The following is a 24836-nucleotide window of genomic DNA, read 5'->3' as shown; positions in this document are numbered from 1 at the left end:
AACTTATAATAAAAAAAGAGTAATTTCACATTCATGTGTAAAGTTGTGTATCCATTCCTTGCTGTATATAGATATACAGAACACATTTATTATGCAAGTTACTTGCGCTGATCTTTCTCATTTAAGAATCTCGGGCAACTCTCATTACCACAATAACAAATACACATTTCCTCAAATGACCTGCCTTTGAAATCAAGAATCACTGTCTTACAAAGGCAAAATACAGAGATCAAGCTAGTAAGTATGCCCAGCTGTTAATTGCCCCTCTGCCCCTAACAGAGGGTACAGCAACCCTTTCCCAAGGCTGTCTACTTCTCTTTCCCATCAGTTTCTGCCAGATTCTTGCCTCATGGGGGTCAGTTAAGCTTCTTGTAGGACGGAGTCAGTCCCAGTCCTTGGCCAAAATACAGGCAAATACTACTGACTGCACCTCTCAACGTAAGTTCTTTTAGTGCTGCTGATATTCAGCCTGTTCAACCAGTAGATCCATACCTTCCCTATCCGCTTAAGGCTGACCAACCAGAGCCATGGAATCAGGACTAGCTGAACTCAGGGACTTTTCTGAACTCAGAAAAGCACTTTTCTGTCAGAAAAAAAAAACAAAAACCAGGCAACAAGCTCACATCCTCATTTAATGGTGCTCTGCCCTTCTGTCCAAAACAGAGCCAAAACTTAAAATTTACATGATATATTGAAAGTAGTTATAACTAATTGCTTTGCCTTCATGGACAGAAGAACATGATCTGCTGCAAAAATTACACAAGTAGGCTGCTCTTTAAGTTATTATAAATGCCATGAACTTTCTTTGACGTTGTTTAAACAGTTCTTCTGTCTGACAAATAATTTCCAGCTATGTCTGGCCACAAGTCAAGAGTGCTACCCTAGCTTAAAGAACCAGAAGGCAGAATTTACATTTCTTTCCTCTTGCTAACAGCTTGACCTAGAACTGTGGGAGGCCTTTTGAGACAGTGAAAAATACAGTCTGTTGCACAAAGCACTGCCCAGGCCAAGCTGCAGCTCTCCATTTTTCAGTACTGCTTCAGGAATAACCTTTGGTTTACAGTTTCTGTGCAAGTTATTTTGAAGCAAGCATCTGGGACCATGGTGACTATGCCTTTATGGTAGGTTCCAAAGGAGACTCCCAAACCCATCCTGCACTCCTCTCCACAGATCCAAGGGAAGTGCATGCAGAGAGTAAGACAACTGGACACTGCCAGTGTTTTGCTGGGAATACCCATAGATGTCCTCACAGGAAAACTAGGTTCTCCTGGAGCACAGCACCACAACTTTGTTATTGAAGAACGGTAATTAAGCTCATTTTATCTTAGATAAGCTTGCAGGAATGAAATAATACAGTGGTTTGGCCAGCTTCATAGAAACCAAAATGGGTGGCAAAGGCCACCGATCATCCTGCAGGCACAGAGACAGCAGGCAAAAAACTTGAAATCCCTGAAGGGAGAGCAGGTCTTACACAGGAACAGGAGAAGGATATAATGGAAAAAAACTGATAGCCTAGTAGAGCCTTTTTAGTGTCCAGTATCAGATTGGCTATTAATTCAGGAAAAGTTCACCCCATATAGGTTTCTTACCTCTCTTAGTAACTCAGCTTTCTAGAAGTTTCTAGATAAATATATTGTTCATCTTATCAAAATTAACTCATTTTTCATACAGAAAAGTTTTAAAAAATACATCCTCCTTTCTTCAAAGCAGTATGTGTTGCAAACATAAGTGATTTAAGGCATCATGAATTTCATCTATAAGGTATTTTTTACACAGAACAACTAATTGATAGTTCAGTAATCCCAAGGTGACTGCTGAGAAGGAAAACAGCTGTTTTCCTAGCTGTAATAAAAACAAATACAATAAAGTCAAACATTGACAACTATATTTCTTCTACAAATAATACACATTATAACAGAAGACATAAGAATAAATTGAACACTCAAAACCAATATCTTGTAAACAGATATAAAACTAGAAAAAGTGTGTACATCTCAATTTATGCCATACAAGGAGGAAAAAAAAAGTATTTCAAGTATAACTATGAGTAATCCAGTGTGTGGTGAAGTTTAAGGCTAACATTTTCAACCTTCAGAGCTGAATTTATACTGAATCTACCTATGAACTCTCAGAAGCAGCTTTATTTCCATCCAACATGAACTCTTGCATCTGATATTGACTTTTGAAGAGCTTCAAGAAATCAAACTCATCTTCACAAGACAGTTTCCTCAAAATTTTACAGGTTTTACCCAGAAATCAGGAAAGTAGGTATATTTCAGTTGAACACCTTGATTTAGGAATGCTACTGCATCATTTCATATTCCCAGTCTGATTCTTAGATGAAGATTCCAGCTCCTAGCTAGTCTGGATCTACCAAGGCACAGCATATTATAATACCACACAGATATACCTGTGGTGTGTTATGGGAAGGAAAAGCTGTGTGCATACATGCCAGCACTCATCACTCAGAATAAGAACTTAACACATGTAGGAAAGACATTCTGTGCTGTCCTTGTGAGCTAGCAAGGGCCACCTGAAGATAAGGAGAAGCCCCATATCTCTCCTGAAGGAAGACCAAGGTTGTTCCCATGGAGACAAGATGAAGGAGAGAAAGTTAAGAAATATGGGCTCTGGCTGGCTCACAGAGTGATGTGGCTCCCTGATCACCCACTGGGAACTTTGTTTCTCTCTTATGACCAATGGGCACTGAATGTGTATGTTGGATGGGTGTAAATATCTTGAAGAAGTATAAAAGCAACGTTGCTGTAATAAATCTCTCTCTTGCACCCTTTTGATGGAGTTGTGTATTTTTGTACTGTGTCGTGCTCTATAATAACAAACACACAGAATATATGAACTTAAATCCTGCATGCAGTCAGTCCAAGGTATGGGAATTATGTTGGACAAGCTGCATTATGAACTATTTGCACATCAGCAGTGGATGCCTGCACAGGACCTGAAAGCAGCAGGCAGCCCAGCCACAGCAATAGTTTCCAAAGCTAAGTCTAGAGCATCTAACTCAAGACACATTATTTGCAAAAGTTATGAGCTGGCAGACACCTGTTGGGAAACACCCACTCTTAGAAGAGAACCATTAAGCACTTAAACTCCAGCCCCAGGAAGACAGAGCAGTAAAATTTTCTCCTTAAAATACAGTTAGAAAACTAGAGTTCTAAAGAGTAGCAGCTTTTTTTTGAGGAATGGTTAAAAAAATTCATCACAAATTCCAGTCTTTTCTAAAAAAAATTAAAAATTCAAACCTCAAATTTAGGTTGATTTCTTTACCCTGAAAGACTTTCAGCTTCTTGAAGTCACTAAAATAAAGCTAATTTTATGTCAGTCCAGAACAAGTGCCTGACTTGAAAATGTTAGTCTTTACTTCTAGCTCCTCTGTAACCATATCACTCAGTGTCTATAGTAAAGTATTACTAGAGGTCCATTTTCAGACTCTTACAGTAAGAAACTCAGCATACAGCATTAGACTTCCCTCAGCTTTGCTACTAATTCTTATTATTTCTACTCAAGAAAAGTAAACAGTGTATCAACCTGCATCCCATTCTAGTTTTGCCCCACATCTTCACCAGTGCTTGGGTATATACACCTATGTACATACTACATGTCTGAGATGTCAGAAGAATTGTAGGAAAAAGGCCAATTCTGAAACATTTAAAATGTAAACAGTGTAATTCAGACAATCAGAATCCTTAAAAAAAAAAATCAGTCTAAACCACTGTAAGTGCTTTAATAGCTATCCACCTGGGCTGTAGGTGAATTCAGCTGTTCATTTTCCATTAGAGTGGTTCTAATCAATATATAGTGCTAGTTTCACACAAGACTGCAACTGCCTTGGTGTGGGACAGAAAGTAGGCCAACCCACAGAACTGTAAAGAAAACCACAGCCTGTGAAAAGGGAAGTTAGAGTCAATACTAACAATACCTGTGGTGCCATCATTTCACACTGCAAAGTGAGAGGGATTTGATACCTGCACTCACAGTGGACACTGCCTTTAAACCTTTGGAAAGTAGTTTTAAGCACAGAGCCTTTTAATTGGGTTTTTTTTGCCCCTAAAGGTTATGGGTTGAAAAGTCTCTCTGAATTGCATGATTTCTCTTAGAGTAAATATATACCCTATGATGTAGTAGCATGTAATTATTTTGTTTAACAGCTGTTATTGTTTAATGTCTACTCTTGTTCATAAGAGACTTAATTTCTTCAACTGTGATGTTGAATATTCAGTTAATTGCAACATTCAGATCCAAACTGCTGCCTGGAACACTGAGGTGTTCCTGTGCCAAAAACAGTGTCACAAAGCTTAAAAAACAACTAAAAAGGAGGAAAAAACAAGATTCCACCTCATCTTCTACTAGGTAGAACATACAAAATTGTGGAAGGGCTACCAGTAAGGCCAAGAAACTTGCCTTCTAACTGTGGCTTTCCCCAATAACAACAGCACACAACTGATATGGTTCACAAGTGCTGCAGTAAAACAAGCAGTCTGGCTTTTTCATTTCTTTTCTATTTAGGAAGGCTGTGAAGAGCAGCAAAGAAACTGAAGGTATTAGCAGACTCAAGACCTCAACCTGGATGATTCCATCCACTTTTGGAAGGTTGTCTTTGCAACCCTGAGGGCATAAAGCTTACACAGTATACAAACCCTCAGTACAGGCTTTCTCTCTCTTGCAAGGGAAACTTCCAATGTATCAGTGGTAGCTAGCATTTAACACGTACAGAATAACAACTTTGACCTAGAAATCATTCTGGTAAGTTCTGTTCCCTCTCTTGGGCCACTCCTCCTCCACCCATTTCAGCAGCACTTTCACAACATCAATTCTCTTATAAAATTTACAGAGATCAATCAGCTGCTCCACAGTCCGGTCACTATTCCGTAGCAAGAATTCCAAGGTGGGACTTTGGGGCTTTTGTTCAAGGAAACACAATTCATCATAAGTCATCCCCCACTTGCTTGCTAAATTTCTCCAGTTTTTCACTGTTGGATGGCAGGGATCCAGCTTTAGCCTCACTGTGTACAACAAGTCCTCATCATTGAGCATGTCACTGATGGTTGGCGCACGGAATAAGCACAAGGAGCAGGTGACATTTTCCTTGCAGGTTTTCTTGAGATCTGCAGTGAAAATAATTACATGGGAAGAAATTAGGATCTATTGCTGTGGTATCACCAGCAACAAAAAGCTAAAAGCATATAGGGTTGAGGAGTATTATATTTCTTTGAACTGCTTCTGAAAAAGTCAGAATAGCGATATGCAATGCTTCTTCTCATGAAGAGCTCATTAAATTACTTTCTAAAACTTCTCTCTTCACTACACGGTAATGAAGTGTGGCTTTAATCAAAAAGACAGTAATTTTTAAAGACAGTACATCACTTGGAAAAGTTATTTATACTTGTACAGAAAAGACACAGGATTCAATGCAGTGTATGAGCTAGGATAGTTCCCTTTTTTTGTTCTGGAACAAAGTCTCTTCCTTGAATCTACCATAATACCCACTTACATCACCAACAGGATTATGTGTGCATTCTGTGCATCTTGTGTACCTGTGTTGTGGAATGAAGGAAAAGGCTTTGCATTTCTGAGGTGCTACCTTAAAAACAACATGAAAACCAGAAGAATCTCTGCTGAAAGATCCAAATACAACTAACATCTAGTACTTTAACACAATGAAAAAGTAGATATGTTCCTTTGCTTTTTAAGGGCTCTTGCAATAAAAACTGTCCTTGTTTTGCCAACAAAACCTATTTTAGGGAACATCAGAAAAGGAATAAAGTGCATACTCCTCCATGTGCGAGAAAAAGAAAAATACCAAGTTGGTGGGAAAAGGTGGTGATATGTTCTAAAATCTGCATCAAATACTGAAAATTGCCATTTAGGTATCTCCTACACACCATAGTCAGCATCTCCTCCAAAATTGGGAACAATGTGGTGCTATCAGACTATATTACATATTACTACTACCCCTTACACCACATAGAAACCAGATTGAGTCATACCTCTAGTCAAACTCTAATACCAAGACCTTTAACACTGCAACACTTCAGGACATGGTCTGAGCATTTTGGCTGCAGATATGACCTTAACTCTCCCTGCTCCTTTTTGAAAGGAGGGAGAATCTGGTATCTTCAAATAGTATATAATGGACACAGCCTAGAAGCTTTTCGTAAAGTTTCTGTGCTCCAACCTCAGTGCGCAGCTTGAAATAGGGGAGTAGCTAGTCCTCTTTCAGATGAAACTGAAAAAGGAGCTTATAGTAATCAAAAGATTTATTAAAAACAACAGAAAACAGTGACACACAATTTACAAGTGCTGTATCAGAGGCCTGAACTGTATCTCTGGCAAAGGAAAAATCTGGTAGTTAGTGCCACCTACTCATAAGGACAACAGCATCTGTTCAGGCTGTTTGTTTGTGGGATTTTGTGGCTCTTTTTTAACATCAATTACTTATTTTCAGTAATTATTGTCAGATTGTGTGAAAATTCCAGAATATAATGTCTGCATGCATGTTCTATTTATTTTTAAAGAAAGAACAGGCTATTGTTAGTTTGTAACACTGCTCATCAGATTGTGTTTTTAGCAGGCCAAGGACAACTTCTGAAGTTTTCAACAAGTTGGGACGTGCAGCAAGAACACTGCTGCAGACACAACTTCATACAAAGGCACAGATTCCCTGTTAAAGGGAAACATGTTCTGGTGACATCTTAGCTCACAGGTGTTCCACAGGCCTTGCAGCTGTTCTCTGCAGGAATACGTATGTTAACTCTTCTGTTCTTCTTGTGCACCCTACACTTGCTGAAGTGAGACAAAACTTTCTTGCTTCATTCATGCCAACTTTTACTTATACAAACAAGGCAAAATGAATATATTATAATATAATCCAATCAAATTTCTGGCTGAGCTCACAGGGCAGGAGAGCACCCTATCTGAATTTCATCTTATTTACTCTGGCAGGGTTGCCAGAGTAAGTTTTTCCTCCAATAGAAACAGGGAAGAAGGGGTAAAGAAAACATCTCTGTAAAAGGACAGAGATATAAGTAAACAAAACTAAACCAACCTGTTTCTTGTGCTATACTATCTGGAAGACTATCAAAAGCATCATAAAGAATCCTGCTTTTCTAAGGTGCTCCTGTGCTAGACACTGATAAGTACTACCCAACTAACTGCATGATCCTAATGCTACCTGATAGGACAAGCTACCTTACCAATAGGAAACTCTCAGTTTCTTAGTGTTAGACTAAGAGAACTGTAACTCATACACCCCCTCCCTGTGACAGTGTCACAAGGGTTGCAGGATGAAGAGAGAGATGAGAATGTTGACCTCATGTTCAGAAGGCTTGATTTATTATTTTATTACATATATTACATTATGATATACTAAAAAGGGATAGAGAGAAAGTTTTCAGAAGGCTAGCTAAGTTAAGAACAGAAAAGGAAATGAATAACAAAGGGCTGTGTCTCAGCAGAAAGCAAGAACAGCTCTGCCGCGAGTGGTCAGTAAATCTAAACATCCACAGAAGACCAATCCCAGATCTACCTGTTGCATTCCACAGCAGCAGATAACTCTTGTTTATACTTTGTTGCTGAAGCTACAGCTTCTCAGAAGGGAGAAAAACCTCCAGAAAAGATTTTTCACAAAAGATGTCTGTGACACCCTCCCCAGCAGAACTCACACAAATGATGGGATAAGCACTCACAACCCACTGCCAGCTTCTGCTCTCTCCTGACAGCTATTTACACATCACTTCCAAAAGAAGAGGTAATAAATGTATTTGGAAAGCCCAAGTTGCATATTTTGTATGGTTGGCATTATTGATCACCATCCTCTTAGAACAAAGAGGAAGCTGTAAATGACACTGGTAAGGAAATGACCTCCATAAGCATTAATTATCCAGGCAGTTATTTGTTATGACAAACAGCAGGTTTTAAAACAGCACTTTCAAATAAACCTAGGAATAAAATACGGAGAACAATAAAGTTGACATATTACCTGAAAGTGATTCATCAGTATGGCTCTGTGTGTCTTTGTCTTCTGGCTACAAAGCAGAAAACAAATATAAAGTAAAAATAAAACAATGTAATTGAACACCAGAATAAGTATTTGACTAATTTACAACTGGCAGGAGATTACTTAGAAGAATCCCAAGCTACTTGTAAAAATCAGACAGGGAATATACATATAGTTTTGAGGAATTGCTAACAATCTGGAGTCTTTTCAGGCAGCATTTCCATGCTTTGGCTCATAAAAAAACTGACCTGTGGGTTGTATGCACTGAACAACAGCATTTTTATTAAAGATATGCTATAGCATTGCATCTTTTGACTAACTCTCTATTAAACACCCAAAAGTTATTTAACAATCCATATGTTTTGATTTAAAAGATCTTTAAAATGTTTTGCAATGTAAAAACCAAGAATTTTGTAACAAGCAGCAGTAAGGGATTGTTTTGTTGATCTAGGCCAAGGGGAGGATTTTTTTTTTTTACAAACTTCTTCAGGTACATAGGAAGCTTTTGTAGACAACAGGTAGAGGTGAATATTTTTGCAGATCACATCTAACCCTCCCCCTATTTGGTGTTAACATTCCCTCAATGATGTTTTGTCTGCTAATTAAGCATAATGAAATTACTTAGCAGCCTGAGACTGTAACACACATTGCAGCATTTAAATCCTACTAGTTAGCAACCTCTAAAAACTGGAAGGACAGCCCCTTGATTGTAGAACTGTGGGGAAACTGCAGCTGCCCTTACTTTAACTATGCAGGTGTGGAGCCAGGTGAAATAGCTTTCTTCTGTTGAGGATTTAAAGATGAAAGTAGAAGGGGATTTTCCCCTTAGATAGCTGCAATGAAGTATTGTTGATCTTTTTGTATTGTGTCATTCTTCTGAAACAGCAGGCTTCTTAATTTTGCAGGTTGTGCATACAAACAAAAGTCAATATATGGGTAACAACATAGCGTAATAAGATACTCTAGTCCAACCTGCTACACCTTCTTTACTAAGAAATCCACTAAAAATAGAATACAGGCAATTTCAGTTGCTGTGGTGAACTTGCATGCATTCATTATCTAATTATAAAGAAGGTGAACTCTCTCCAAAATATTTACAGACTTTGTTAAGAAAGGAAAAATTTGCATAGTGTTTTCAGTATTTCTTTACTCCCTGAAAACTGCAAGACCACACATGCAACATCAAAACATGTGCTGTCTGCTCAAGAGAGATCTAACACTGCACATGCCAATTGCAACTGAGTAAGCCCTGCCATTATCTTCCCATAGTTTACTTTTCTACCACGACAGCTTTATCTGGACAACGCTTTTTAAACACAAAGTTGGCCTTCATGGCAACATGTGAGCACACAAAGTTTAAAAAAATTAAATCTGAAGTTCCTGATTATAGTAATTGTCTCCACTCCAACAAATGCCTTAAAAAGGCAGAATGTCATTACTGAGCCTCAAGGAGCAAATTCCCAGAAGAGTAACTCATTGGGGAGAATGAGGAACTTCCCAGGACAGCTCAGCATTCCTAAAGATCTACTTCAAAAGAAACAAATAAGCAAATAAAAAAAATCCTAAATAAAACAAAAAAATCGACACAAAAAAGCAGATACTGTTCACTTAACTGCTGTACTGAACCTCATTTCTCAGACTTTACCAATTCATTGAAGTTCAAACCTTACTGTGAAAGGCAGTGCCTAAGTGCCCTTATGTCACTATACATGCCTTATGAGGTATAAAAAAATAAGAGTAGGTAGTACTGCAAAAAGTACAAAGAAAAGCAGCAATACTTACCTGTGTCACACATGTTTTCAAAATTCATATTTTTACTGATCAGTCATTATCCAATTTATGAAGTCACATGCACTCAAGTTTATTCAAGACCATTTTCTTGTAATGTAATTGCAATAAGACAACATAGTGTTACTGCCAGGGAAATGAAGGCATTAAGCATTTTTGCCCACAGTGAAGATCCAATCATCCTCTACAGGTCTAATCAAAGCCATAAACTTATGTGCAGTCTGCAGGTAAGCAGAAAGTTTTCCAGCTTTGTGGAACCATTACCACCCTAATACACTGAATTATCTTTATAGTGATTCTTAGTTGCCAACAAATGCTCTTGATGATGGGAAGGAACAGTTACCTCCATCATCTGTGAAATGCATACCAAACCCATGTTTGTTTCTGATGGAATTCAGCTGGGACTCTGGCATTAGGAACTCCTTTTAATTCTTCATCTTGCTGGAAAATGCTCATTCATTTCTCTTCTCCAAGTTTTCTGCTCAACCCAAAGAGAATCAATTTGAAATTCAGCAAAAACATTCACTTGAAATATGATAACCATGGGGCATGGGAGTCACTCAGCATTGCCCTTCCAATGGCAACAAAAGATGTCACAAAAAGTGGACAATGTTTCAACTATGGGAAGAGCAGTATCCCAAAATCAAAGCAAAAACCATCTAATGCCTCCCTAAAGACAAAATCTAGGTTTCCTTACTACTTCTCTGTCTGGCTTTATTTTCACCCGGAAATATTTTCATCAGAGGGACAGCATGCATGACAAAGCTTTAACACTTTGCTGGCTCTTCTTCAGAGCATCTATACATTGTTCAAAACCTATTTAAACTAAAAAGTATATGTTAATCATAAAATAATCTTTTTTTTTTTGCTCTTCTCCACAAAAGCTCCCTTCATTGAACTCTTGAAAAGAAAGCAAGTTTCTGTTCTACGGAATAATATTGTGCTCTCCAGATACAGTGTGAAAATATACTTATTTGTTAACATACTTACTGAATTAGCAGCAGTAACTTAGTTCACATTCAAGTATCATTTTTCTTACCTGTTGTATGAGGCCAGAATCTGACGTAAGGGTCTTGATGTTCACAGATGCAATTTCCAAAGTAACTTGATCTGTTAGGTATTCCTCATCTAAGGCAAAGAGTGTGAAACACTGGTCTTCCACTCACAAATTTAAATAGTAAGTAATTTATTTTATCAAACAAATTCTAGCATAGTTGTCTAACATAAAAAATTTAACTCCATATCATGATCAAATGCTGGGAATTGCTAGATTAAAAGCCCAAAATGTTAAGTCAGCAGAGTCTAGCAGTCATGCAGAGCATGACTGTGAGAAGAAATATAATCCTTGCAGAGATTAGATACTGGAGTAGCAGTTGTTTTCTAAACAAACATCACACTATTTTTAAAGCAAGAGTCATGGTGTTCTTTCAGAAAGCTGACTACAGAATATAACTGCACCAACACAACAAAGTAGGCTGAAGATGTCACATGTCACTCTAATTTTTGTTTTGCTTTCCTCATCACACTTAAAATGAGAGTTAAAATAAGTACTCCATAAATATTTATCTTTTATTCTGCCCCTTTGTGAACTGGACTCATCCTAGTGATTCCTACTACACAGGAATTTGCTGAAGCGCTGAAATAATCCATTTCAAAGTGTGTTTATCAACAGCCCTGGGAGTCCACCGAAAGGCAAAGCATTCCCTAGTACAGCACAAATTCTACCAACTTTTCAAGCATCACTTCAGCCCTCAAAATGGGATACAAAGGACACAAAAACCCTTTGTGGACCTTGTGCACTCTGCATTATTAGTAAGGTCCTCTTCATCAAACTATTTGCATGATTCTCCTGAGTCAGGTGCTGACCAACCATCAACAAAGCTTAAAAAGAGTTATAGTCTACATGTTTTTACACCCCAGAACACTGCATGGGGGTGACTACATTTGTAGCACTGGTATGTTTCCATTTGTTGTTTAGTGGCAAGATCTCATTGAATCCTTTAAGAATCATCACATAACAGAAAGAAGCAATATTTTCTTAACTCAAGAAACTGATCTGAATCAAATAATTCATCTTTACATTTGCAAGAAAAAGAAAACCAAAAATCACTATTCTCCTCTTTTTCTGGTTTTATAAGACAGATGGAAGATATTTCACCCCCAGTGATGTCAATGTTTGGTAGAAGATCACTATTCTTTATCACTGTAGGTCCAGAGGTAACAACCACCAACAAAAACAAAACCCAAAAGACCTCAAAACAAAACCACCAAAATCCCAAAACCAAACAAAATAAAAACGAAGAAAAAAACCCCAACCAAAATAAAGTCTGTCTGAAAATGCAAAGCATGAGCATCAAACCTGTGAAAGTAATGTGTGAAATTGTGAAATTTATTCTATATTTGAGTGGAAATAGAGTTATTGCCAAATCATTATAAACTCTAAGGTGACCTTTGCAAGATAAGAAGTTCCCTCAGCACCGTTTTATCTCATAATCAGTAAAGGGTGCCAAGAACTTTAAGTTATGGCTCCAAAACAGCCCATTAATTAATTGACCAATAAAAGATACAGACAGCCCCTCTCACCAATATACTATCAATTCAAACATTGAATCTGAAACAAACATAATTGTTTCTTATACAGAATCAGACCAGCACATCTGTTACAATTTTCAGTTGACTGACTCATACTTCTAAGTTTAGTTTTTTAATAGAAATAACTATGAAATACCATTCTCAGAGAAATTATGAATTTACAGAAATGAAGAGAATCCTAAGAGGTATTTGTATCACATTCAAAGGGGAAATGTTAAGCTCTATTAGTAATTACATCTTCTTACACTTAGTAAGAAGAAGCAAAAATGATAATTATAAACCAAGTGCACTTCCTTATTACAGAGAGTGCTGACCTTTCTACTTATGTCTTAGCTTTCTTTTTTAAATCAGGTGCATTTAATTTTGGACTTTAAACAGCCCTGGCAAATTTGAAATTTATTAATTTATCTAATTAATTTTGAGGAAGATCTAATGTCACAGGTGAAATAAAAAGCAGAACATGGAAAAGAATGTGCTAGTGTAATTGCTTTGGTGCAAATAAAGAATTTTGAAGGACCAAACCACCTGCCTGCAAACAAACAGAAACTAGTTTATGACTTCATCCCACACGATCCTTCCCTGCTGAGCAGCACTTCTGAGGAGCACTCATTTCCTCTGCCTGGCTTTGTCAAGCCCCAGAATAATGCCCAGCTTTTCTTTAACCCCAGTGGTGTACTGCTCCCACTCCTCAGCACGAGTTTCCATTGTGACAATCCTGGTTTCCTGTGGCTGTCCCACTGCAGACCTGCTGTGCAACACAGGATGGAGAACACACTGCCTGCACAGTGCTCCTCAAGCAAGCCCCTGCCAGGGCATTTTCTGGACAAAAGTCAATGGCCAGGCCTGGGATGACAACAAAAAAATCCACCCCACACATCAAGGAAACATAAGGAGGATAGTCTGTGTAATCCATGTATTTTTCTTCAGAACCTGCACTCCCTCACTCCTTTTTCAGCAAGGAGAGGCAGGAACTTGTACAGAGTAGACCTAATAGTAGGCTCCCCAGCAGATGGTATTACACCAGCTGAAGGTAAAAGATGGCATGAAGAGTTGACAGGTTATAAGGCTGGGAATGCAGTCAGAGGCAAAAGACCTACAAGGTATTTCTTGATTTTATTTCTAACAGCATGAAGGCACTGGTAGTCCCTTCAAAGTCACCATCCAACATTAAAATGTCTCTATTATCTGTGGTCTGAACCCTGTCTTTCAATGGCACCACTGTATTTTCCTTTCAGATCAAGAACCCAGGTCTTCTGATGATATTTTTAGAGTGACTTTAAGATCAAAACTAAACTTGTGAAGGAAATTTCAAGTTGGATAAACACACCAAATTGACCACAAAAATAAAGAGGGCATTACATTTAAAGCACAAATATGTAGAAAAAGCATGAGTATTTTAATCTGATGGGTAACACCACTGGTTTTATTGCAGAGAGCAACAGATCAATGATATCTGAATAGAGAGAATTCACAATACTTACCTTTAGGTACTCCTGTGTCTTGGACAGGATATTTTTCTGTCTGTCACAAAAAGGCAAGAAACACAGATGTTTTGAGTGCAATTGTTCTGGGGAAAGAGTAGTTATATACTCTTTCTTTATGACTTTTGTAAGTGCACAATCATAGTTTTATCCCTCAAGTTGCTACTAGTTGATCTGTTCACCATCAGATACAGCAACACTTTTCTGTGGAAGCTGAGATGTTACTAACGCTGCTGATTAGCACTTGAAGAAGTAATAGAGATTGCTGCTTTGCTACAGTATCTTTAAAGCTATTTCTAGTGAAAAAGCAGAGTTTAGGAAAGAAGTTTTGTACTGAAGTAGCAAGATAATCTTGAAAAGGTTAAATGCATGTCAGAAACAACAGACATGACTTCAAACTCTCTTTTAGCAGATTAGGTTTTAATAAAATGTTACTGCATTGAAAGAAAAAGAAATATTTCCCCCTTCTGCTTTAAACTTACCTGATTAAGAGGGAATAGGAAGCAGTTATTACTGAGTTTAAGGAGACAACTACTAATTCCAGGGCATGACATAACTTATCATTATATCTGACACTTACCTCCTTCCCTATGGCTCTTGCCCTTACATGACAGTAGGTCTGGCTTTTACAGAAAGCCACATTTTAAAAAGTTTTCACAGAAATTCATATTACTCCCAACTGGGCAGGAGCCTGGGATGTTTGGGACCCCGACACAAGCGATGCTGGTGTGCCAGCGAGCACCAGAGGGCGCGGTTTGGTCCTTCCCGAGGCTCAGCCGGGCCTGCCTAAGGCACTGCTCTTGGATCCCACATTTCCATGATTAGAATCAGCTACAGGAAGTAGTAACAGCTTCGCAGTGCTGAAATTTTAAGCCCTAGGTGGGTTATCTTATCCGTTCAAACTATGAGACAGAAGAAAGTCAGCGCTAATTTTTCTCAGTTGCTGGGACTTTTTTAAATTGAAGAGATGTCACTGCCAGAGCCTGTGGAGGTTATCCCATGGGCAGCTTCACTGATAATGCCATCCAGTTCAGCTGATATACATGTTTGTATTTTTACTTACACTTTGACTGCACTGGTTGATTTATTAAGGCTTTTTGTGCAGTCAAATCTTGTACATACAGTGTGAGTTAGCATCCTTGAATGTTTTTTCTCATTGTGGCATCACATAACCATACAGAGTTATAATTATTTCAACTGCCCTAGACTAGAAACACATACCATTGTTAAGGAAAGAGTGCTTGGATCTGTATCCTCCACTGGCTCTTTAGCTGCATGATCTGCTGGAAAAAAGAAAACTTTATCACTGCATAGTCATTAAAGTATTTCTGCCAATTCACATTTTGCTTCTTTGTCTGACCAAGGTAAAACAACTATACAGCCATTACATGCATTATGTCACATTTCCACAAGAAAACATGACAAACTGGAAAATGTCAGAACTACTAGCACAGACATTAGAAATTACATGTAATAAAGGACACCCAACTCTAACCTAACAAAAGATAGACTTCAACTAAAATCTCAAACTATATTTAGTGAAAAAAATCACAAAACATGTCAGCAATAAATACCAAAATTCAGTAAGTTTTCTAGAAGCTAAGTTCTGTTCTCCTACTGACAGCATTGAAATTTTTTCCTCAGAGAAACAATTCAAACAGGAAACAAACATACCCACTACAACAAAAATTAATACTAGATTGAACAACAGATTACAACACAATTGAAAACACTCATTTAAAAATATTTGAGCAAAATATTATTTGTATACAACAGAACAGTAAAAATCTACTATATTAATATCAAGAGAATCAAAGCATGAATCTTCAAAGTACCTGCAGGCGAATCATGAAATGTTAACCCCTCTGCATCAATACCTAAATTGACAAATACTAGCGGGATACTGACCAAAAGTGCACAGAAAATCTGAAATAAATCTCATACAGAAGACAGGATTTACAAAATTACTCCTATAACTTAACATCATCCTGCCATATTTTTCAGAAATCTCTTCTGTTGATAAGATTAAATGTTTTCAAAAATTGAGAAACATTTTAAATTATGTGGGAAGATCTTCATTCTTGTCACTCTTACTCTAATAGTCACTTACTCCAAGTACACATTAAGATTTCAACAGCAATAAGTAAGACATGACTAATCAGTATTTGGTGATTACCTTCTTTGGAATATGAAAACCAGTAGATTTAGAACAGAGTCTCAGAAATTAAGTACAAAGCACACATTATAAACACTGAGCCCCAGAACAGAAGTTACACAGACACTACTCTAAAGAGCTCTAATTTAACACAGTTGCTTATTTGGGGACCCATTCCTATCAATCCACTCAATACAACAGAATGAGCTGAAGCAATAACTAATGCAAGACAGCACAATAAACTGAAAATAAAAAAAGGAGGCAGCAGTAGGACAGAGTTCTCCCTCCTGCTTCTGTGAGGCAGCCCCACCATCAGCAGTTCCTGGGTGTCCCTGAAATTCCATGTCAAGCCTTTCTCAGTGCTAGAGCCCCCAGGAAATCCACAGGCATTGTCCAAGCAGGTGGCACATGATCAGAGGGATAGATGACAAGGGCTGAGCACAGTCTTTGCACACTGAATGTAAACATTCAAAGGCACAAAAAAGGCAGAGGCCTATGAAAATGCCAATGAGCATTGTTCACACTGCAAATCAGGAAGCCATATGCAGAAGAGGAAAACAGACAAACTATCTAAAACCCATGTTCTTGTCATACGTCTTTTTTGGTATATGATAAATCCCTGCTCCACAAACATGGAATTAACAAAATATTCTGGATAAAGCCTGCCTTGATAGCAACAGGCAGCACAAACTCTCAAATGCAGAGAAGTTGAGAGTCGCTGGGACATGGGAAAATACAATAAGCTGGCATAAGACATTGCTTGAGGGTAGGGCCAAAAACAGAGGCTCCTAGTGGGAATTGCAGTGGAAAGTTGCAGAGGAGCTGGGCAAATAGAAGCGCACCCAGTAAAGGAAAGCTGAAAAAGGAGGCAGCACTGGGAGCCAAAGAAAGGCTCTAGGGAAACAGGCCAGCCCAGGTATCCCTAGTCTCACTGTTTTTCTACTCAACGCCAGTGGCAAAGCATGCACCTTATTGTTGGTTTATTCTGGAGGCCTTTCAGCTCCTCCTTACAGATTCTTAGATGAATTTAAAAAGAAAAAAAAATAAAAACCAGCCAAACCAACAAAACAACCCCCAGAACTTTCTTTTTCCTATGTAAGAGGAGCCTTGAGGCAGGTGAAGGCAGATCCCATAGAATGTCCAAGCCTTGGTGAACCTCACTGGCTACTGCAGCTATATAAGGGCGCTGTCCCCATCTTCTCTACATCTCCATGACCACCAAGGTACATTTTGACACTGGTAACTCACTTTCCACAACCCAGCGGGAAGCACTGAAAAAACTGGAAAAGCTCAAAGAGTACAGGCATCTGAAACAAGGACTTGATAGACCCAAGGGTATCTGTAGAAGAGGTGATGGGGTACAAGGGTGGTACCTGTCACTCCTGCTTTCTAGGTCTCACACATAAACACAGTCATGAGAATCTGCATCTTTCTTGTTTAGCATCGATCCTGAAAAGTATTTTTAAATTGTATTTAATTTCCTATACCTCAATTGCTTCCCCTTATTTAATAGTTTTTTATGAAGAATAGTAACTTCCATTGTTGTATTTAGGCTGCAGACTACTACCAAGTCCCCAGGTTTTTTATAAGTGGCATGTATGTGTATGAATATTTGCACCTAAGATTAAAGACTCCACCTATTGGGCTGCAGATGATTCACCTGGGTCTTCACCAGACAGATAATCTGAAAACCACAGACCTGGTGTATTATTGTGAATAAGGCAATTTGAATGTCCTTTCTCTCTTTCCCACATGCATCTGCCCCAGCATTCCACGGCTCATGTCACAGAGCTGGACACAGGTGCACAAAGCAGCAGAGAGGAAAGTTCTGTGTTTATCTCAGATGTAAACCATCCACAGTTTTTGCATGCTGAAAGGCCAACAGGAACTGAAGGTATCACCTGACTGACTGTCCGATTTCATGGTTACTTTGACAGACAGCTTCATAACAACATTACCTAGGGTCCCTCACAAAATCACTACCATACTCACCCCAACAGGATACAGACACTGGACCACACTTACTTCCCCACCCTTCTGCAGGGAGCCATAATTGAGTTGACTCAGATGGACATAAATCAGCATGCGCACATTGACTCGGACAGACACAAATCAGGTTCAGCGGTTGCTCCTGAGGTTCATTTCTGCACCTGCATGCCACTCAGCAGCTGCCACAGCTCTGCCAGGGCCCACCCAGTATGACCAGTCTGCAAGAGGAGCAGCAGACTTGCACCAATGCCCACCTTTTCATTCTGCCCAATACCTCTGCTATAATTGGGATGCAATGCTCTGCACTTACCAGTGCAAACAGTTTTTCTGCTTTTCACCCTTGCATTGGAAGGAAGTTTGAAAGCGAGTTTTAGAGACCTCAGGATTTTGACCTTTAAGCAGGAGGGGGTTCACAAAGCACCAAGGAGCAGAGGCAGTATTCCCTCTGTTACAGTTTTACTCTGCAACACAGCCTTGACACCATACTAAGTGAAGCCCCTGAAATCAGCTGTAGTTACATAGTTCAACCAGGCACATTTCCACACCAAGGCTGGGCATACACATTAATAGTTTAACTTAGCACAACTTAAACAAGGCATCACTCTAATACTAATGTTGCTCATAAAGATGAGCTCTTTAACTAAACCCAAATAAAAAATGTTGCTTTGACTAGGGGCACATGAATTTAGATTTGAATAGGCAAGTTATACTAGAATATTCAGTACCCTGAAAAGCCCAAGTCCGTCAGCACTTGTGCATTTTTGTTTACTGTCAATTACTCAAAACTTTGTCCCTGTCTGAGCAGACAGCTCATGGAAAAGTCTGTGATGCTGGCACACCACAGGTGAGGTGTTAAAACTCATTTGCACCATTACTATGTAAGTTAATGCACGTGGACTTCGTAACCACTCGAGCTCTGGGCTCCTAAGAAAACGCCTTTAAAAAGGTACTTTGAAAATGCTGTTAACTAGCGCAACCTAACTTACACGCTAAACACTGGAGCAAGCTTGACAAGACAAGTTACACTAAATCACATCAGCGGAGCACATGATAAATTATTACCGTACTTAACTGGCGTGTGCGGAGGGGGAAGGGAGCAACTTAAGAACTCTTTTCAGCCCGGCCGGGTGTACGCTCCTCACCTGGCTCCCAGGAGCCGCGGCCCCGCCTGCGCCCGGCCCGGGATGGGCGCCGCGGGCCGCCCCCTGCGCATCGCCCGTCCCGCACCCCCGCGGGCCCCGGCAGCGGCCGCCGCCCCTCGGGGCATCCCCGCCTGCCCGCCCGCCCGGCTCCCCGCGGCCTCACCTGGGGGCAGCGGGTCCTGCGGAGCGGCCATGGGGCGCGGCGCTCCCGCGGCGAGGAACGCGACGTGCCCGGAACCGCCGCCCCGCCGCGCCGCCCCCTTCCTGCGCCGCCCCGCCGCAGGTAGGGCGCTCCGGCAGCGACGGGGCCTGGCGGGTCGGTCCCACCCGTGGCCGTCCCGGGCCGCGGTAGGAAGCGCGTCTGCCGGGAGCCCACATTTCCCAGCGGGAAATACCGCGGATACGTCGGGTTAAATCCTCCCTCACTCAGGTGCTGCCCTGAGCGAAAACGCCGTGTTTCACTGAGACCACAGACACGGAGTGCACGTACCGCTCGTCAAGTAATGCAAGTTCGGATTTAAAAGTGAGCCGCTTCAGCGGTATAAAATCAATGCTCGCTGTCCTGCTCTTGCGGACATTTACGAGACTAAATCACCGCCTTCCGACAGAAAAAGGCGGTCTCCATTAGGGCTGAAGGTGCGTTTGCAGGTGGCTCAACGTGTACAGAGTTTACAAAAGTACTGCAGAGCAACAATCATAAACCGCACTGGTTTCTCACAGATATTTAAAGTTCGTCCTCTTATGCTACAGGCACATCTAATACCATGACGAAATCAAATCTTTGTATGTAATTGCTTTGGAACTCCACTGTCATCTCTGGCAAATTCTCTCATTTATGGTTTCGATGTAAAGTAATACAGGCTTCTTAAATGGGGTCTGTGCATGAAATCAAGCTCTAAATAAGAGATATTATGTATTGCTACAATAGAAACAAAAAAAGCCGGCACAACTGAATCTGCCATTAGAAAGATCAGTTTTGTGAACCACCTGGCTCATTTATTAAAGAGGTAAATTTACAGATAGATTCTGTTCTGTTACACTAAGAGAGCTCCAGTTCAGCCAACTGGCTTACACTGGCACAACTATAAGTAGCCTTTGGTCCATTAAACATTAAAATTGAGTGCTTTTCCATGGATTATTTTTTCATCTCTTGTGCATGTTCCAAATAATAATTTTTTTTAAGTGATATAGATGAAATTGCTGTTATTTCCACAATTTAAATTGATGACAGTAGCTGTCATCCTGTTGTCATGAACAAGTATTTCTCACTGCAGCGTGGAAAGGGCAGGGTGGGGATGTGGAATGCACCACCACACCTGTCATTTTTTTTAGCTTAACATCAGTAATATTGATGTTTTTCAATTATTTTCTTACTAAATTTCATCTGAGATAAATGGAGGCTCCACCACTGGGTCATACACACAATCATATGTATATCTCTGTATATCTTAATCTCCAAGGTACAGCTAACAGATCACTAAGATTTCTGCAATTCATGATGTGCAGAAAACAAAGATTTTTTTTTTTTGTTGTTTTTAGGTCTATCATTGAAGTCCAACTGCTCAAGGGGTCAGTGGCCTCTCCTTCCTTCCACATTCTTATTAAAACTCATTCTCAAAGAATAAGGGCTTACTTCAAGGAGGAAACACCAACTCAAATTAAAACTAAAACTGCTGATTCTGTGTGTTTCCCTAGATTTCCTTAGCAGCACAAGGGTTTTGGTGATGGCTAATTAGGCTGAGAGCACAAGTGTATTCTTATCTACACAGATCTGCACAAACACTATACTAATTATTGGAGTCAATTTTATAACTGTGAGGAATGACACAGCCACAGTAGAGCTAACAATGTTCTAAACTCAGACCTGTCAAATTTCTCCTTCAATCAAATTAATGCCATGTCTATCCTGAGGGCCTCCATGTATTTATTGCCTCTGTGTGCTGTTCAAAAACTACTGGACACAGTGACTGCAAAAACTTTTGGAAAATATATTTGTAACCTACATAAAAATGTATCCATTGATTTCCTTCAAAATATCCCTAGAGTACTATTGTTGCACAGATGGCTGTAAACAACAGAAGGCTACAAAACACTGGTGCTGTGGGCTAAGTCAGGTTTTACAATCATCATGGCATTTACTCTTCCCATAACTCACAAGCTGATATCTTCCTATATGAGGATGAAAAAATTATTTCAGTAAACAATAACAAATTTTGTTTTAGTGGAACAACACTTGTGCCAGCAGCCAAAACTGGTTAATATTGCTAAAAATTGTGTATTTTAAGAATGTAAATATTGATACCTATAAATTAGATTGGCTTTTCAATTTGAAGCAGATTTGTTTTTAATTATTTACAGAAAGCTCTTTAAAATAATGAAATTTAATAATAGAAATGAATAGTCTAGAATATATTAGTGCTTTAAAACTTAGGCTAGTAATAATAGTTTAACAGTTTTTCCATAGTACTGAAGGAGGAGACTATAATTACTTACAAGTACCTCTAGAGTACTGATAACAGTACTGATTAAATTGGCTGTTGCATGCCTGTTCGTGTATCATTCTTTAATGAGTGTTGTTGAAATCTTGGTTACTTAGCCAACTGACCAGTGCAGAAAGCCAGCAGTTATTTTGGCAAAACTAAACATAACCATATCATAAAAGCCAAGTCCAGAATGAGATAACTTTAAGCAATGGCATTCCATAGAATGCTGGATTAATTTTCTCATCAAATTTCTAAACCTAAGTACTACCTGTACCTTATCTTGATATAAACCTATAAGCTACTAAATTCAGCATAGCTAATTATAATGGGAAGAGTTCAGATTTTTATCTAAGTTTCCCCTCAAATGCAGAATTAGTAATTTCAAATAGTTTTCACAAATCAAGTCTATGCAAATCTCTTCTCACTCCTTTCCTCTTGGCCCCATCAAAAAACTCAGCCATATTTGATGACAGAGGCTTTTCTCAAAGATCTGCAAATGATCTGGTAAGATAGACACTGGAGAATTTATTGTTTGAAATAGCAATTAACACAGTCTCAAGGGGCTTCCCACCTCCTGAGCACTAGAGTGCAGACAAAACCAGGGACAATATATTCCTCTCTGGAAAAATATAACACATACATCCCCCAAACAAAAAGAAAAATAAAACCACACACACAACTACCCCAGCAAAAAAACCAAATCACCAATAATAAAATTTTAAAAGCCATCAAAATATTTTTTCCAGTTGATCTTCTGTAGCCTTTCCACTTGGAGAGTTTTTGTTCCAGATCACAGATGCTACTATAACACAGGGGATCAGTGGTATTCCCCATGCCTCCACACAGGTTGCCCATAGTCATGGTAACTGTGGGCCTGCCAAAATCACATGACAACCTTGTTTATTCTTTCTCATCTGTTTGCTTTTTACACTTCAAATATCTTCACTAAAGGAAGTCCACATTGAGTAAAATACCTCTATGTCAACATAAACTCTTCACCCCTCCTGTATTTCAGGAGATTTGGGAAGAAATCTCTCTGCATTTTCTCTCCCAGTATCTTCTAGACAGTTTTTAATTGTCAACAGCTTCAGACTGCTGCTAGAAAAGTTCTGGAACATTCTGAGGCTGCTTTGGAGAAGGAATAATTAACCAGCAGCTAAAAAGTCAAAACTGCTTTCTTTGTCAATAATGATATTGGTCTTCTCTTTTAAAGTTCTTTTACAGGAACATCACGATTTTGACATTTCATTGACAGTACCAGCACTATATGGAGAAAACATAAAAAATGACACATACCTAGATCATCTTATGTAACCCTGTGGGAAATTTGTTTGCCTGACAGGACTGCATGATATGGGAATGTTCCCACTGCTCCAGGAGCTGTGCAGTGTCCAAGTCAAACACGCACCACAGAACCAGTGAAACCTTGCTTTCCCTAGATTGACATGTTGAAACTGAGCCTAACACGATTGATTTCAGGCTGCAGCTTATGCCTCTGCAGGGACATTAGCCCAGTCCCCCTGCTTGTTGGGCTGCTTGTTTCCATAAATGTACAATTTAGATGAGATCTATACCTCATGGTCAGATTTACTGACGGATAAGCATGCACACTGAAAGAGCAAGTGCACAAATCTTAGGTGTGTTTTTTAAAAAAGATTATGCATTTTCAACATACTCACTATACCCAGAAGCCTGACAGAGCTAGTATACTCATTCCTATGTTGGCACTCCTTTAAAAAAGTATAGGTACTACAGGAATGACAATAAAACTCTATAGATGACTTCTACCCTTCACTCAGATTGTGCTGTTATAGACCACACAAAGCACTTTGTTAACATCTACCTGTAACGCACACACACGTGAAACATGGAAATGAGAAAACAAGTCTACAGCTAAGAGTTGTAGTTAGTTTTTCACCACCTACAAAAACTTCCTAAAAATGCACTTCCTCCCTGTAGTTTGCTACTCTTTATTTTTTACTGCATTCTATCACTCTTGCTTTTTTTCCTCATAGTCACTGTGAAAATGTTGCTGTATTTTCTTATTAAAACATTACCTTGTTTACCACTATACTGAATTTGACATTGTTTTGCCATTCACAGGCCATGCTCCTGAGATAATCCTAGACATCCATAGGTCCTTTTCAAAAGATATTTGCTCCCATTGCTGCAGACATGAGCATGGGTTGTGGTTTTAAGGCAGACATCAGTAGGTGGGGAACAAGATGTCAGTGAGGCATGACTTGCAAGGAAACATTACTTGTATCAGATCTATTGAGAGTAGGACAGAACAGGGTGTACAAGGTCTTCACAGTAGAAGGCCTGACAGACCACAGAAATCATGCCCTTGGCGACTTTGTGTACTTGTGTCAGGTGGTTTACTGAAAGTTCTCACCCGCAGCTGTGCCTTGCTGTATCATTTAAATCTAGACTACCACAAGATGTTCCACTGCTCAACAGGCACTGCCCTCCCACTGCTGCTGTTTGCCAGACTTAAACAGAGGTTTGTGACATATTGATTCCTCTGGTTAACTCTCCTAAGTTTAGGAAGGACGCATTCAGAAGTTAATTTGGAAAAATCAATAAAGGCAAAAATAAATAAAGAAAAATAAATAAAGGCAAATGTTTCAAGGGCAAAAAGTTTCAAAATAAAAATCCACGTTGTCATCTTATTGCAGGGGTTCCATACTGTTGTCTCCTATTGCAAAAGTTTCATGCCTTCTTGGTGTTTTCTCATGGGTAGCTCCTCAGAACACTGACTCTTCTTCACAAAGCAGCCAACTGACTCCATTTCCTTTCTCACCCAGCCACCCCACTCTTTTATAGCACTCTTCTTCTCACTGGTTACAGTGGCCTGTTGAAGTCAGGCCTGTTCCTAATCTCTGCCCAGCTGCAACTCCTTAGGGGTAAGATTACTTTCTACACTATCTTTATTTTCTTACATTCTATCCCCCTACAAATCCACATTTCAGATTACTGAAATCTAGCTCACGAACTTGAAAAAGCAGCTGGGATTTATCAAGTTTCTCCTAATGGGAAATGTGAAGCCACACGTTTTTATCATGCATGTTCACTTAAATCAGTCCATAATAATCTCTAAGATCCATTTTTTGATTCCACAGTTGATGCTTATAGATCATTATTTCTGTCTACAGCCAGAGTCCATAAGCTCAATTCTGGCAAATAAGAGCT

The 24836-nt window shown here is 39.3% G+C and overlaps 1 protein-coding gene across 2 annotated transcripts; it reads right to left on the bottom strand.

Moving 5' to 3' along the window:
* Window positions 1-1863: 1863 nt before the first annotated feature.
* EDARADD (EDAR associated via death domain) lies at window positions 1864-19473 on the bottom strand. 2 transcript variants are annotated; one of them, XM_074537512.1, is made up of 6 exons: window positions 19325-19473; window positions 15097-15155; window positions 13876-13915; window positions 10842-10930; window positions 7997-8042; window positions 1864-5123 (listed from the first exon to the last, which is right to left on the bottom strand). In XM_074537512.1, the coding sequence occupies exons 1-6, from the start codon at window positions 19353-19355 to the stop codon at window positions 4747-4749; spliced, it is 642 nt and encodes a 213-aa protein (XP_074393613.1). In that variant the 5' UTR covers window positions 19356-19473; the 3' UTR covers window positions 1864-4746. The 2 variants fall into 2 exon arrangements, with proteins under 2 accessions (XP_074393613.1, XP_074393612.1); XM_074537511.1 differs by having other exon boundaries at window positions 15097-15158; window positions 19325-19420.
* Between the last annotated feature and the right edge of the window lie 5363 nt (window positions 19474-24836).

Source organism: Zonotrichia albicollis, chromosome 3, assembly GCF_047830755.1.
Source record: "Zonotrichia albicollis isolate bZonAlb1 chromosome 3, bZonAlb1.hap1, whole genome shotgun sequence".
In the NCBI taxonomy this organism is placed as follows: Eukaryota; Metazoa; Chordata; class Aves; order Passeriformes; family Passerellidae; genus Zonotrichia; species Zonotrichia albicollis.
Note: the sequence above shows the minus strand (reverse complement) of the source record. Positions and strands in the feature narration are given on the sequence as shown.

What these genes read in the sequence shown, in the direction of transcription:
- EDARADD (XM_074537511.1), bottom strand. Translation starts at nt 19,355, where the DNA reads ATGGCCGCTCCGCAGGACCCGCTGCCCCCAG. An exon ending in ATTCTGGCCTCATACAACAG is followed by an intron (nt 8,043 to 10,841) that starts GTAAGAAAAATG and finishes TCTGCTTTGTAG; the next exon opens with CCAGAAGACAAAGACACACA. An exon ending in TACTGATGAATCACTTTCAG is followed by an intron (nt 5,124 to 7,996) that starts GTAATATGTCAA and finishes TTTTCACTGCAG; the next exon opens with ATCTCAAGAAAACCTGCAAG.